The sequence below is a fragment of the Phalaenopsis equestris genome, unplaced genomic scaffold, assembly GCF_001263595.1.
Source record: "Phalaenopsis equestris unplaced genomic scaffold, ASM126359v1 Scaffold000468, whole genome shotgun sequence".
Lineage (NCBI taxonomy): Eukaryota > Viridiplantae > Streptophyta > Magnoliopsida > Asparagales > Orchidaceae > Phalaenopsis > Phalaenopsis equestris.
Window position 1 is genome coordinate 1,024,119 of NW_018164909.1, and position 15,539 is coordinate 1,039,657.

At 33.0% G+C, this 15,539-nt stretch overlaps 1 protein-coding gene across 1 annotated transcript in view; it reads left to right on the forward strand.

The window, feature by feature from the left end:
* The first annotated feature begins 113 nt into the window (after positions 1-113).
* LOC110027913 (E3 ubiquitin-protein ligase BRE1-like 1) overlaps positions 114-15,539 on the forward strand; it is a 47,239-nt gene continuing 31,813 nt past the window's right edge. Inside the window, exons 1-12 of the mRNA XM_020729552.1 lie at positions 114-386; positions 486-663; positions 3,873-4,034; positions 4,117-4,204; positions 4,583-4,807; positions 4,913-5,080; positions 5,190-5,383; positions 5,456-5,539; positions 5,684-5,803; positions 5,903-6,089; positions 6,192-6,352; positions 6,429-6,500. Of these exons, the coding sequence (XP_020585211.1) occupies positions 550-663; positions 3,873-4,034; positions 4,117-4,204; positions 4,583-4,807; positions 4,913-5,080; positions 5,190-5,383; positions 5,456-5,539; positions 5,684-5,803; positions 5,903-6,089; positions 6,192-6,352; positions 6,429-6,500 (1,575 nt within the window). The 5' untranslated portion in view covers positions 114-386; positions 486-549. The remainder of the gene's footprint in view (positions 387-485; positions 664-3,872; positions 4,035-4,116; positions 4,205-4,582; positions 4,808-4,912; positions 5,081-5,189; positions 5,384-5,455; positions 5,540-5,683; positions 5,804-5,902; positions 6,090-6,191; positions 6,353-6,428; positions 6,501-15,539) is intronic.

The following is a 15,539-nucleotide window of genomic DNA, read 5'->3' on the forward strand; positions in this document are numbered from 1 at the left end:
GAACACGAGCTTATTTCAAACAAACTAAATTTTAAATGAACTGAACACGAACACATGCTTTTTTCGTTCGTGTTCGGTTCGTTTACACCCCTACTCGGGATGTCACGTTAAGCTCATTAGCGAACGAGGCCTACTTTAAATGACGATTACGCCCTCTCCGCCCCACCCATCGACTTGCAAAATCCGTATTATTCTTTTCCTCGCTCTGTGTCGCAGGCGACCCTCGCTGCCATATCTCAGAACTCAGATTCAACGCCAGGCGCTTCACGTCCTCGACGCTTCTCTCTTTTGTTGAAATCGCTGGTAAAATCGGGCTAAATCCCAACTCATTTCAGGAATCAAGAATCTCCGATTAGCCCTACGTTTTTCCGGCACTCTTCTTTCAGGTTTTGTTTGTGTTTGATTGTTTAGTCTATTTGGAAATAGAATTGATCAGAGCCCCGCATGGGCGGAGCCATTCTTTATGTGAGCTGATCTTCTTTCAGTGCATGTGAAAAACCTCCTCCTTTGGCTTCCGCATGAGGTTGGTTAATTTTTAGGGCTTTTGAAATGGGAAGTACTGGAGAGCCGGACAGGAAGCGGCGTCACTTCAGTTCCATCTCGCCTACGGCTGGTGCTGCGGCTAAGAAGCACCTGCTGTCCCCCTGCACGGATGATAAGAAGGTACTGTTTCGCTGTTTTTCGTTCTGTTATTGGTTAATTGGGCGTGTTAGGTTTAATTTGTTGTTCGGTTAGAGTAACGTTTTCATCCTTGTGAATGGATGGGATTTCATTATTAGAAGGTGTTATATTGAAGTGATCTTGTAACCCTGGTGTGATTTATCTAATCTTTTTTTTTTTTCTTTTTGATTTCGTCGAACCCGATGTGTACTTCTTTTCCTAGTTGTAAGAGAAGTTGGTCTGGGGTAACGATGCTTCCTAATTCTTATTAATATTGCAACTCTCCCCAATTGGTAGGGTAAATAGATTTGGCATGCATAACTTATGATGTCTGGCCTGGTAATATTTGGCATTGAAATGGAAGCAAATGTTTTTGCTTTTTAAGTGGTTTGCATTAGCTCGATGCATGATAGCTTTAGGTGAGTATATTAAGTTCTTTAATATATTGGCGTGCATTGGATCGCTCTGAGAAAACAGTGTGTGGGAAATTCATAGCAGCATTAGTCCTGGCAAGACATGCGCATGCATGCTGGTGATTATTTGGTCACTAGTGCCATCACATTCTTTTTGAAGATATTTATGGTCATTCCATCTACTTCAATTGTTTCTTTAAAGGAAAATGATATGTTACTGAATTTCCAGTCATGCATAGCAGATAAAAGCAAAGTGTGGTTGAAGGTTACAAAATTATCTCCTGAAATCTATTTTTCTTTAGTGGTTTGGACAATTTTTCATGTTTCAAAGCACAAGAAGATGTTTGTTTCTTTTCTTGAGTATTGAAATCATTTCTTGCTACCAATCTAGTTATTTCATAAATGTTCCACAGATTTTGAGTTTGACTGTCCTATTTATTTGGGAATCTATTTTTTATCATTAATAGGAAATTCAACTATATTGCTAAGAGTGTTAATTTATTTCAGGTTTTGAGAGCTCTAAGTCACACGATGCTGAAGACTTAACTTTGAAATTCTTTTTGCTATGTTGATTCTTTTATTTGTGAATGTGCTATTCTTAGTTGTTTTAATCCTGCTTTTTTGCATGTGGTCAACTTTGCAATTGCACGTGCTCACATGCTTCTTAATTTGTATTATCATTTTTTTTGTTGCTTGTATGATTGTAATAATTGATCAATTTGAACTTTAAAAGTATAAAGACAATGTAAATTTCCTTTGCTAGAATAAGTTAGGGGCATTTTTGTCTTTAACTGAGCCTATTTGTAAAAACAATTAGTTTCGTCTTTATTTGGAATTTTGAGCTATATATGAACTGCTTGAACATATTAAAAATGCTTTTCTTTATTTCTTCTTGTCATCTTGAACCATTTGTCATCATAGTATAAGCTTGAAAATTACATTTGTTAACGATGGTTGATTTTTCTTTCCCCCATTTAATAGTTAGAGTAATCTATTGTGTGTTTAATAGTAAAAAAGTAAAAAAGTTAAGATTTTAAGTTTCTATATCTAATATTACTCTAATGGTCGTAAGTTTAATGAAATGCCCAAGTTCCAAAAAAGGGAAATATGTTATGGTATCAAAATTTTACAATTTGTATTGTCTTGGAGGTGTCATGCTTAATGAAATGACTAAGGGGTGATATGGAATGAGAGAATAATCGGGGGACTTTGTCATCATTACTAATTTTATCTCAACTATTTGGGGTTGACTTTATAAATTTTCATTTTCTTATTTGTTCTTGTTGAATGTTACTTTGGGTGTTAAGCCTATTCATCGTAAATCATTTTGAACAATTTTTATTCATGTTATCTTAGGTCTACTTCTCCGAAATCCTCTAATATCAATTTTATCTAATTGTCTAATTTATAGTCTAATTTTATCATTCATTTTGCAAGTCCAAATTGCTTGACTTTATTTTCAATACCCTACATTTAATACAATTATTCATTAATTTATTCTTCTTGGCTTTGCGATGCAATCATTGTAACCTTCCCATTTATATTATGCTCAGCTTAGATATCAATTTCTTTTTTATTACTAATTCTTAGATCCATAAAATATTATCAGATTAAGTGTAATTTTTTAAACTTTATATCTTAATTTGTGTGAGATATTTTTTTTTATTACTTTTGATGCACACCAGAAAATCTTATCATCTATATTTTAGATCCTTAAAATTTAAACCTTGCACCTGTCGGTATTACTTCAATGGTGTAGGTATATTGATTGATAATTGGTAACATTGCATCCTCTAAATTTCATTTCATTATTAAGTTTCTTTACTAATTCTAAGCTCTCTTTTCTCTAAATATTTGTTCTATTTTCTTAATTTTCTCTGATTTTAGTGAATGTCTTACTAAGTAGAAATATGCTCTCTGTAAAAACAATATACCAAGGCACCCAATTTAAGTATTTAAGCATTTCTAGAACCAATACAAAAAATTAACTCCTTGCTGACCCTTGATGTAATTTTACTATGATAAATCTTTGGTGCCTCCATTACTACTAATATTACTCAATACTTCATTATATGCATTGTTAAAACATCTACATGACACACCTTTTTGCCTTAATACATGCCAAAGCAGCGCTTGTAGTGCTCAATTATACTATGAAGATCTTTTCCATGCCATCTAAAGTTTTTTATTTTTTTGTCTTAATGTAAAAATCACTTTCGTAACTCATTTTATTTATATGAAACCAAATTAATTTTTTGTAATTGATATAAATTTTTAATCCTATGTTCCATTAATTTGTTTTTTGAAAGTATTATAGTACAGATTGAAGGTTGCGGAATAAGGCTGAGATTTTTATTTTTTGTATCTGGTAGTCTGCGTTTTTTTTTTCTTTTTGAGTTACAGTATGAGTTTGCTGCAGAAGCTAATTCTGCATGGTCGATGTTTAGTAAATTTTTTTGTATATTTTAACATGATACTTTTCTTTTTGTATGTTGGCTGTGATATTGCATTATAAAAACTAGCTCGTATTGGGATGTTTCTTGACCATCATTTTGAATAATCTTGTTGCTACCTGTACTAAGACCTTGTTTTCAGTTCCCAAACAACTACAATACATGTTAAATGGTTGTACTGTTCCCTTAAATAAGCCCTTAAATATTTTGTGGCAGTTTCTAGTGGCATTAAATGATATTTGTTATACTGTTTTTTTAAGAACCTGTCTCTGGCGATCCTAATCAGAGTAATCTGATTCCCAGTCATATGCTAATACATTAACTTTTCTGTTTACTATTCTTGTAGCTTGATGTTGCTGTTCTTCAATTTCAAAATCAGAAGCTTTTTCAGCAGCTGGAAGCTCAAAAAGTTGAGTACTTTGTTCTTGATGACAAGTACAATATGCTGAAAAAGCAGCATCAGATTTATGAAGATTCAATAGTAGTAGTTAATAAATCTTGGGAACAGGTAAATGACCACCTTTATTTATTCATCGCTGTTCTACTTCATATTCTTATGTCTGAGTTAAAGATGTCTCATGTTTCAACAGCTGGTTAATGATTTGGAATTGCACTCCATTTGCACAAGTGAATCTGCAAGTTCTAAACATTATTTGCAAGATTCCTGCATGTTGGAAGGTATGGTTTGTGAATTTAACTGGTATGCATGCTTGAAAAGGTTGCCTTATGATGAACTTAAATTTGCTTTTTGTCATTGTTTTGCATTAGAAATCTATTTGCTAGATTTTTTACTCCGCATAGCTGCCATCTCCTAACCAGGCTTGTAATTTATGAACTTGCTTGACTATCTGTTCCTTTTTTTCTGCAAATTGTTTGATATATATATATTCTTGCATGAGTGTCATATGTACACCTTCACTTGTTTGGGGAGCTGATTTGCCGCTAAACTAATATTTCTTACCCTTGTCATTTGATATTTCCCATCCATCTCAATTTATTCTATTTCTGGGCTAGAAATAATTTTACGCTTATAGCATATTTTAATTTCTCATTCAGATGGAGCATCCTTCCCCATACAGGATGATTTCTTGAGCAGACTATTGGAAGCTGATCCAACAGAAAGTTGCTCATATAATGTGTTTGAGGATCCACAGGATTGTGCACAAATGGCAAGTGAAATGACAAAATCTATATTGCAGAATATAATATCTTCTATTAATTGGATGTGGCATCTAATTGATGATGTTGCTTCTGCACTTCAAGCTACTGTTTTGGAAAATGGTATGGCTTTTGCTATTATCTTTTCTGATTGATTATAAATTTGTACTTCAGCTTACTGTATGTGGTGCATAACATTTTAACCTTATTTTATTTTATGTATTCTAGATCCAGGATTGCAATTGCCAAAATCTGTTGATGCATTAAGGATTGAAACTAAGAACCTGATAATGGCAGTAAATGACTTGCATTGGAAGCATAGACACTTAGCAAGTCAGATCCAAAACAATAGAAACGTGGATGCCAAATTTAAAGCAGAAAAGAAACGTTTAGAAGGTATCTATTTGAATGATACGAATGTATCATCTTAAGCCCTTAAGCTCCACCAAGTTAGTATAAATGTATTTGCTGAATTTCAAACAGTTACACTTGCAAAAATGTGTAGGTGCATTAGCCAGTACTGTCTTAGAATTGAAAGACAGTAACTCAAAATTGGCCAATCTTAAGGCACAAGGAGATGGATCAAAAGGTGCACCAATTATTTTTCCAATTTTAGGAAATAAAGTAGCTAGTGGAGACACGGCCAGAGATACAAACAAAGAAATGCATGACATGGAGTCTTTACATAAGGAATTACAAGTATGCTTTATGATGTATATTATGTTATGGAGCTTTGCTCATTTTCATGATGTGATTTGAGCTCTTTTACAGGATTTAGTTTCAAGTAAGATGGGCGAAATCAGAAATCTATATGAGTCAAGAATAGAAATGTTAAGGAAGCTGGTGAATTTGCAGGTTTGTTTTGTTAAAATCAATATTAAGGAAGCTCATTTACTGGTTCATTATTCATCTACATTTACTAGATGCATATCTGTTCAATATTTTCATATGTACTTTAGTTTAAATATCTGATGATTCATTTGTAAAGTGGACCATCAGAACGCTTTGTTGGATTTCAAGAGTATCTCTTCTTCCAAATTTTTTGTGATGCTTAAAGAACAACTGGATAAATCAACAGCAGAAATGGATAACGCTCGAATTTCTTTGGAGAAATTGCAGGTGGTAACTGGTCGGTAGATACATGTAGCCTGCATGTATGTCTCATTTGTGTGGTTATCTCTTGTTATGCTAAGTTTTGCTTCCAATCTTTTATGATAGGTAGAAAGGGAAAATTTCATTTGGCATGAAAGGGAAGTTACAATGAAAAGTGATTTAGCTGATGTAACTGGAAAGATTTCTGAATTGTCAGAATTGCGAATAGCTGAATTAGAACAAGAGTCACAGAATAATATTAAAGCTCAGAATCTATTGGAAGCAAAGCTTGAAGAGGCTTTGAGAGAACCTGGTGCATATTCATATACATTTTGCATTCTATTTGTTATAGCCTTCCAGTTTTTTTTTTTTATCATGTTATTATTAGTGGCTGTATTCTGCTTCTTTGGTTCAGGCAGGAAAAATATCATTGCAGAGTTCAAAGAACTTGTATCCTCCTTTTCCAAAGAGATGGGAACTATGCAAAATGAACTTAGCAACTCAAAGGTGTCTACTTCTGAAATCCATCGTCTAAGGGCTCAAAAGCAGTCTTTGTCTGGCATATTAGGACGGGAGGTAATGTTTCCTGATAAAATACATCAGTTTCCTGTAAATTTAACAATTTGTTGGCCAAATCTAATTTCTTGCACAGGTTAGGGAGTTGCAGTCCTTGACTGATAAATCTGTTGGCCAGCTTTCTGAGATTGAAAGATTGCATTTGGTGGTATGATCTCTTCTATGATATATTGTTTTCATTAATGCCGACTAGATATTGTCTGCTGTTTTACTTTTTCTTTCACTTATTTTATAGAGGAACGTGCTCAACAAGTGCTACTTTACGAACTTTTGATTAATTAGCTGGTGATTCTTGTAATTGGTAGCAAGAACTTTGTAGCCGTCAGTTCTGGATGAAATTTTCTAAATAATTTGGCTTCCTGCAAGTTAACTGGAGAACTTATCAACGAAATTTTTTCAACTTGCAGGAGAGTTGCTTTTCTGTTCAGCAGCCATGCTCCTTATTTATATATATATATATAATATATTCCTCATCCTCATCATCACCAGCTTAATATAAATTTTTTGTGGTTTCCTTTTACCATTTTTTCTCTCTTCATTCTTGTTTAGAGCCACATCTGGTGATATTCTTTTTTTTTTGTCCACTTCTATTTTACGCACACATAAGATTTTTAGTTACTCGTTAATTCTAAGTTCTTGAGCTGGTCATCTTTTCATTGAAAAATAAAACATAGAATCAATTCTAGAATTATTGTTTTTATTATATATATGGAGCTTTAAAGTTGAATTTTGCTGTGTTTACTTTTCTAGACGGATCTTTATGTTAGCGCTTGAGACCTGGACTTTGTTGTGCTCATTTGTTGATACCGGTTCCATTTCTAGTCTGGTGCTCATCATTTACTAAAAGAAATGTAGTTGAATTTGGTAGTAAGAGAAATCACAGCTCTTCTTAGAAAAGGATATAAATCTCCAAGAAAAAAGGAGGATTTGATTCATACTCCGGTCAAGATAATCTTATCTTTACTCTTTATTCCACCAGTGACTTTGATTGTGATGCTAATACAAACGCTCAAGTGGAGCTATGGGTATCAAAGGTTATTTTGGCTGCCCATTCTTGGGTGTCTTGTTTTCCCTGGCACAATAAATCACTAAGAAAAGCTTTACAACTACTGTATGTTGATGAATTTTTTATTTTTTTTCTTTTTGTGTTTTTTTTTTCATGTTGAAGTGCTTAAGAAATCCCATACTACAACAACAATAACAACAAGAACAAGCCTTTATCCCACTAAGTGGGGCAGTGTGGGGCTGGCTGCTTGAATCCTTTTTCTCCATTGCATTCCAAATTACATGTTAAGTCTGCTTAGCAGAAACAGCTGCAATAATAAAAATGGAAGTCCCTTGATATTTTTAATTGAGTACATGTTTTGGCATTCTGATTGTGTGCTGAGATTTGACTATTTCCATATAATAAATTGTACCTTATGTATTTATTTTTTTGACTTTACCCATATTGGTTCTTTAGCTTGAATAAAGGTTTTTTATATCCCTCATACTCAGCAGCAAGAAGGAAAATATTGTAAAACTTTAATAAAAACAAGTTTAGTAAACCTCTTAGTTGGAAGCTGAAGTTGGATCCCTCTTTCTGCACCTTGTCAAGCTGCAGGAAGCAAAACTACCAATAAGGTGCGTGAAAGCACACTGGGAATCTACTAGTTGGTTTCAGCCTTTATTTTCAACATTATCTTGAGGTCTTGTGTACATTTTATATTTATCTGAGATATTAAGTGGCATTGACCCTTCACCATAAACTAATAAATCAATTATCTTTGAGTTTTTAATTAAGTAGGCCCTGTTTGATACTGTTCTCTCCCACCTTAGTTAAGTTGCTTCTAGAAGACTTTCAGGAATTACACGTTATAGCTGCCTGCATGATGACAGCTTCTCTGTGAGTTTACGTGCAAAGATCAGGACTTTTTTTGGTTCGATATTTGTCTTATTTTGTGGAACGAAAGCATGTCACAAAGAAAGTGGTCTTCCATTTTGGTGGGGAGAACAGATTCGTTTTTCCCTTTCCCTGAGTGTTATTTTTTGGCTGCAGAAATTTCTTGCTAGCATAAGCAGTTTTTCATATTTGCCTCTCTTTCAGCTTGGCGAAAAGTCAACTGTAAAAAAAATAAGAAAAAAAAGGATACTGTAGTACTAATTATTGAATAATAAATTTTAATTAATGTTAAATATGAACAACACTAATATATTTTTCTTCCTTTTCATCTTGATAGCTGTAAAAAAATATATATATATCAAATATATCCTAGAGTTCCATGAAATTTTTTTTAACATGATTTGTCTTCCCAAGAAGAAAATAATAAGATAATGCTTCCTACTAATTTTCTTCCACCAAGTTTCTTTAGATTTGCAAATAGTCTTACAATTGATTAGCTTCAAGCTTCTATCGTTACCTTTTCCTTCTGAAAGAAATTCTTCCTTGGTATTACCCAACTGGCAAGCCAAGGCTTGAAATATAATATAATGATTGAGAAGAAAATGCAGGTTTGATGAGAGTAAACCATTCACTTCTTCAAGTTTGAAAGATTGAAATGAATTTATCATCAATATTGATCCGCATGCCTTTGATTTCAAAGGGGCACATCAAGCTATTGACAAGAAGTTTGTCATAGAACAAACCATTTGGCCAATTTTACCGCGTTATCTTAAGCCAGTATCTTAGTAAATTAGGCTGGAATTAGATATATTAATTCGTGTTGACGGGACCTTACCTGAATATTTATATGGCTCAGAATATTTCACTCAAATTCGACTCGAGCAAAACCCAACCATACAAAGTAATTTTATCTAACTCATTTATCTTATTGATTAATCAGCTATTTTTGATGTATTAAATTGTTTAACCCAATTAACCCACCCAATCCTGTCTAACCTAAACTCAAATAGTGATCGTGTCAATTTTTGGTTTATTTAGGTGAACTCTAATTTGACTCGATTAATAAATATGTCTATTATCTAAATCTAAATCCAACTTGAATAATAATTAGTCAAACCGAACTTGAGTTTTTCAAGTCAGGTTTGATTTGGGCCATTTATTGACTCCTTATATGAATCTCCAAGTTATAGACACTTTTGAACAAGAGGACAATATCATAGAATGTAAGAAATCGAGAGGTGTTATCTCCGCAAAAAAACAAAAAAAATCAGCAGTATATTTGTTCTTTCAAATTTGGAGGCTTCTCTTACAAGCATCCTTTATTTATAAAGAGGATTTTATATTTAAGAAAAAAAAAAGGAAGAAAAGATATGTAAATCAACAAAGATTAATTTGGATATTTTACAATGACAAATTTTTTATGAAAAAATCTTTTGAGTAACACGTGATTAGACATTTATTACATATCAACTATGAAAGAATCTCTTATGTAACACTTGATTAGACATTTATTACATAATAAATACAAAGAAAATGGGTGTTGATGAGTTCAAATAAAATAGGTAATGACATGCCCATGTTGGATCAGTGATAAGGCATGGAAGTCAAGAAAAGAATGGGGCAATGAAAATGAAAGAGATAACAAAAAAGATTGATGAAGGGAATTCAAATCTAACACACATAGAGTTTTCCTCCTAATCCTTTGCACATAAAAAATATTTTTTCTTGAACAAAATATGGATGCTATGTAAAAAGCTTTCAAAACGTTCATCAGCTTCAAAATTTTTAAATTAATTTTTATACAGGAGTTTTGGTGCAATTGTGCCACCCTTAACACTTTAAACCACATATATAAGCCCCTTAAACATAAAACCACAAGTAAACTAAAGTAGTTCTGCATATTTTTCTTCAGGATAAAGACTTATTCATTAACATAAAGTATGAGAAAAAGAAAATATTCTTTAAACTTAACTAAAAACATTAAACCTAATGTTTAAAGAAAATTTAGTACTGCATTAACCCTCATCTTCAGTAGAGCTTAATTTATTAGGCTTTGGAGGCGGGCGTAATGCTCTAATTACAAAATCTTCAGAAATTTGGCATCAAGTAGCAACATTCAATAGAACGAAGGGATTGCCAACTTGTTTCATCAACAGAACCATGACTAAAAAGTTTGAAGACAGTGGAGCGTTGAACAAAGGTAGCACAAAACTATGATCTTAAGTGCTATAGGATGTAGATCTTCAACTATTGCAATCTTTTGTTCAACTTAGAAATTTGTGGTTGAAGTTGCAGAATTATAACTTTAACCTGTGGAACTTGCATTATTGCTTTTGTAACATATTAGGTTCTGATTCAACCATTGAAAAGTTGATCGGTGGAAATTATGTAACTTTAGTCTTGATCTATTTTCAGCTTAGAAGGGATAACATCACGTGTATCTGAAGGTGATTCATCATTATATTATTCTTCATATATTTATTTGTCTTTCGCTTTGAGGGAAACTAATACAAGAAGTGGCCTCCAAGGATTAACTAATATAATAAGTAAGTTCTTGTTTTACAAGAAATTTGCAAAGTTTTTATTGCCAAAAGGAGAAGAATGTAGGGTATCCATACAATCTTTGGTGTACTTTTTGGTTGAACTTATGTAGAGAAATGTTGTCAGAGATTAGTTTATGAGCATAGCTAAAACTTGGTTTCAAGAGCTAGGAGTATGATGGGGAGTAGGGTAAGAATGGTGAAGATTAGGGGTGTAAACAAGTCAAGTCAAGCTCGAGTCACCCTCGACTTGAGCTTGAGCTTGATTAATTTAATCGTGTTCGAGCTCGAGCTCGAGCTTAATTCTTTAAGAGATAACTAATAAGTAATCACTTGATAGAAAATGTAAAATATCAATTTTTTAACATTTTTAATAGTTTAAAGAAGTTAATTTGAATTTTAATATATTTTAAGTATATTTTTAATTGATTTTTTTTAAACGAGTCAGCTCGCGAGCTAAAGAGTCGAGTCGGGGCTGGCTTGAGCTTTAGCTTGTTAGCACTTCTAGTTTAGTTCAAGAGCCACTTATCTAGTCGAGCCCGAGCCGGCTCACGAGTCTGCTTGACTCACTCCCCTAGTGAAGATGATAAAGAATATTGAGGATGAAAAGGTTGTTAATAATCGGAATGGTAATAATCGGAGTGGTAGTGATGATAGTTCTAGAATCTTTAAGGTTTGTTGGATAAGTTAGGCTAAGCTATTTTCTAAAAATATTAAATTAATTTTATTTATTTTTGGCTTTTTTATGATATTATTTCTTTGTAGTTCACCAAAAATTTTTATTGCAATTGGAGCTTATTTGATATTTTCACAAACAGTCACAAAAAAATGCTTGATGGAACAAGTTTGAAGTGAATCAAGTTTGTTCCATGGAACAAAATGGTCTCTAATATCAAAATATTTTAGGAAATAATGGAACTTTAGAAATAAAAGAGATGATAAAAACATTGATTGAAGGCTTTTAGTTCTCGCATATAATAGGATTTTTTCCCCAATCCTTGCATACAACATGGTTTTATCCTAATACTGATGAAAGTGGTTCCAAGTGCATGGTATGAAAGAGTTGCGAAATATGACATTTGACATCATTAGAAGAAGTTTTCAAGATATTCATTAGCTTTAAAATATTTGAACTAACTCCTTTATATATGAGCCTTTTATTAAATTATTATTTAAACTCACCCACCCATATGTGCTACTCCATGAACTCATGATTTTTTTATTGGATACAGATCACCCAACCTGTCGGTCAAGTGGGTTGCATAGCTTTATAAAGGAGCCTTGGTACAATTACATAAAATAATCTTGAACACCGTAAAAGCCATGAAACTCTGCGATACGTTAGAATTTAAATAAACTGAAGTTCTTTTAGCTACTTTATGTCCCTACAAAATACAGATTTTGTTTATCATTAACATAAAAAAGAAAACAAAGAAAATTTTATTAAAAAAAGCATTAAACATTACACCTAATGTTTTGGGCCATCTTGTCATGCATTATTGGGTGATGGCACATCTTCTAATTGACACTGCATAGGGAGTGTGTCCAAGGGGGTTGGATAATTGTTGTACGCAGTGAAAGACCTTTCATCACCCTGTGTGTGCAAGGGAATTGGATAATTGTTGTACGCAGTGAGAGACCTTTCATCACCCTGTTGTGCTAGTTGAAGGCCCTTTATCTCTCAAGGGTAGGTGCATTGTTCTGTAATGATATTTATGAATGTAGTTTGGCTTGGTGGTTGAAGGTTTATTACAGCAAGTAAGAGGCTTGATCTTAGTTTTAAAAGCCACATTAGGAAAATCCAGGCAAATCATTTAGTTAGTTTGTTGGTTGGCAATACCACGGACAACCAACTTTAGGTTAACAAGATTAAGCTGGTGGGTTTTTTGGGGCCTTTTGTGGGTATGGACCCGGTTATGGTTTTGTAGATACTTAATTTTTTTTTAATTAATTTGATTTTCTTATCTATTTTGTAGAATTTTATGCTTTGTAATAGGTCCCGGATTTAAGTTTTAAGGAGATTTTCTCTCTTTAAGTTTGGCAAGTAGCCAAGAATTTCAAAATTCCTTTAGTGCTACAAATAAGTATTATTTGATGCGATAAAAGTTAGAAATTTTCATGAGTACCTCTCAAATTTTACGATTTTATTCCTTTCAATCCCATCAGTTTTCCTCTCTGCTTCTCTATTTTTCATTAGTTGCCAAGAAGGAAGCAGCTGGACCTTTTTTCTCCCACGATATCTCAATTTCCAATTAAATTCAAGAGCCTTTGATTTAGAAAATATATGTGTGACCATGCTTTGTGAGGTATTGTTTGGTAGAAAGTTATCTTGATTCTTGAGCATTAAATTTATGAAGTGGCGAGGTAGCACAGGCCACTGATCATGCCAAATAACCCACAAAAGTTCAATTGGGCATTGTCTAGTAACAAGGAGTTAAACCAAACCACAACATATGTGAACTTGGCTACCCAAGCTCGTTCCGTTTTATAGCCAAAATGTTTAAATTTTTATGTTTACTATTTTTTTTATATTATACGAATAAAAAGATGCCTGGATTTAATTGTTTTGTTAGGAATATTTGAATATAAAATCATGCATTGCTTTTATAATTCTGCTTCTTTAAATTTGGATTAAAGCTTATAATTGATTAATTCATTTATTTGTTGATTGGTGAATGGAAGTTTTTTTGTGAGGCTAATCAAGTGCTCTTTATAGTTGCTCTTTCCTATCAATTTTAGTGTTGGAATGCATTGTTTACATTCTTGACTTCAATTTATGTTATTATTGTTCTTCTTCTTTCAAGTCCATTCTCAATTATTTTCCATGTTGAATTCATATCTGAAATCCATCTCTTCTTGCATTACCCACTCATCCCAACTCTGCGAACTCATTCTTACCTTGTCGCACATCTCTTTTCACTCTATGCTTATTATTCTATCTCAGTGAGCTCACATTGGCATCTCACCCAATTCATTTTCTTTAGCCCCCATTCACGCATCTTATTTGCACTTGACTGCGATTATCACATTGCTGATCTGTCGCTCCGTTTGAGAAACTTGCCTCTTACATGCGCCACATCTTTGCAGCCCTTCTTTATACTTGATTTTATAAGGTTGCTCTCACTTGCTCCTGTTATTGTTGTAGCGGCATATGGCTGCATACCCTCGTCACAACTGCACTTCTTTCCCTTTTGTATTTTCCCTCTACAGTATTATACTATACTTAGTAATACTGCTCTGCTTTCATAATTTATTTCATCATTTCATATTGCTTCCTGTGCCCTCTGACTTCCACCTCAATTGTTATGCTGATTTATTGGCAATCACATTGAATTCCATCGCCAGTCACTCTCTTCCACCATCACTGCTAGAATTGCCATGAAAGGATATTTTTGTGGGCAGTAGAACTCATCTTTTTCATGTCCAATCATTTTTGTAACGAGATATAATCTTTAGCGATATTAACAAGTTCAAGCTCATATTATTGATAAATCTTATCACTTTTGTATGAACTATTGATTAGTTAATCTCCATTGGCAATATTTTTAGCCAGTCTTGAAAATTACCCTAGCTGGTGAGATTTGCATGTCAGTGAATAGAGCTCTACCAAAAAAAAAAAAAAAGAAAAACTTTGGGTGTTTTAATTTTTTCTTGGCAATATTTTTAGCCAGTCTTGAAAATTACCCTAGCTGGTGAGATTTGCATGTCAGTGAATAGAGCTCTACCAAAAAAAAAAAAAAAAGAAAAACCTTGAGTTGATTTATTTTTTCAATATATAAAAGCATTAAACATGGTATCTACTAAAATTTGCTTTTAGTAAACTTGTCTATATATCATGCATACAACCTGCTACGTTGCATTTGCATATCAAATCATTTATTGTTTGTTTTCATGACACTAAAGAACAAATCTAATAGATTGTACTGGATATTCTTCTAGCTTGCACTTGGATCTATATCATTTATTGTTTTTTATCATGAGACTTGCTTCAGATCAACTCTAAAATAATTTTGGCTTTTATCCGACCTAAAATGATCAGTGTAAAGAAAAAATTACCAATACCCTATTTGGTAGTGATAAAAAGTTTAATTCCTTAGAAAACGAACTTAGGCAAAGTGCCAACATGTAGAAAGTGATATGAATATCTACTATATGCTTGATCCGGTGCCAATGGGTTATCTACTATATTCTTGATGAGCTTTTTGAAGATTTCGACCAACCCATGTAGCAAACCTATCCTACTCATGCCAAATAACTTGTCTAATCAACAATTATCTTGGCACAACATTCTTGATTCAACTTGTTCTCACTTAAGGCAAGACTAGTATGGACTAAGCCCCATTAAAAAATTTGCTATCAACCATGATGCCGGTTCAAAACTTTCATGATTCTACTCAAAAGATCAAGATTGATACTCTCCACGTCCTTGATGCTCATGTATATTGGGAGTCTAAGATCAGTGACTTCTATACTAACATGAGATGAATGGCTTGCAAGGTTCTCAAATTGCTAAGATGAAGTAGCACAAATCAACTAATGATATTTAAATATCATTATTTGTTATATTTGCTTACAAGAAGTTTCTCATCTCTACTTGGCAGAGGTAAAAAGAATTAAGATGTAGAAGTTTTTTCCACTACACTATAAAAGATGCTTTGTTGGTTTTCTTGAATTGATGGAAATTTTTTGTCATTTATTGTTTACTTTAATCAATTCAAGGAACTAGTTTTAAGGCTTGAGGTATTTTAGAATGATTTGCTGTTGG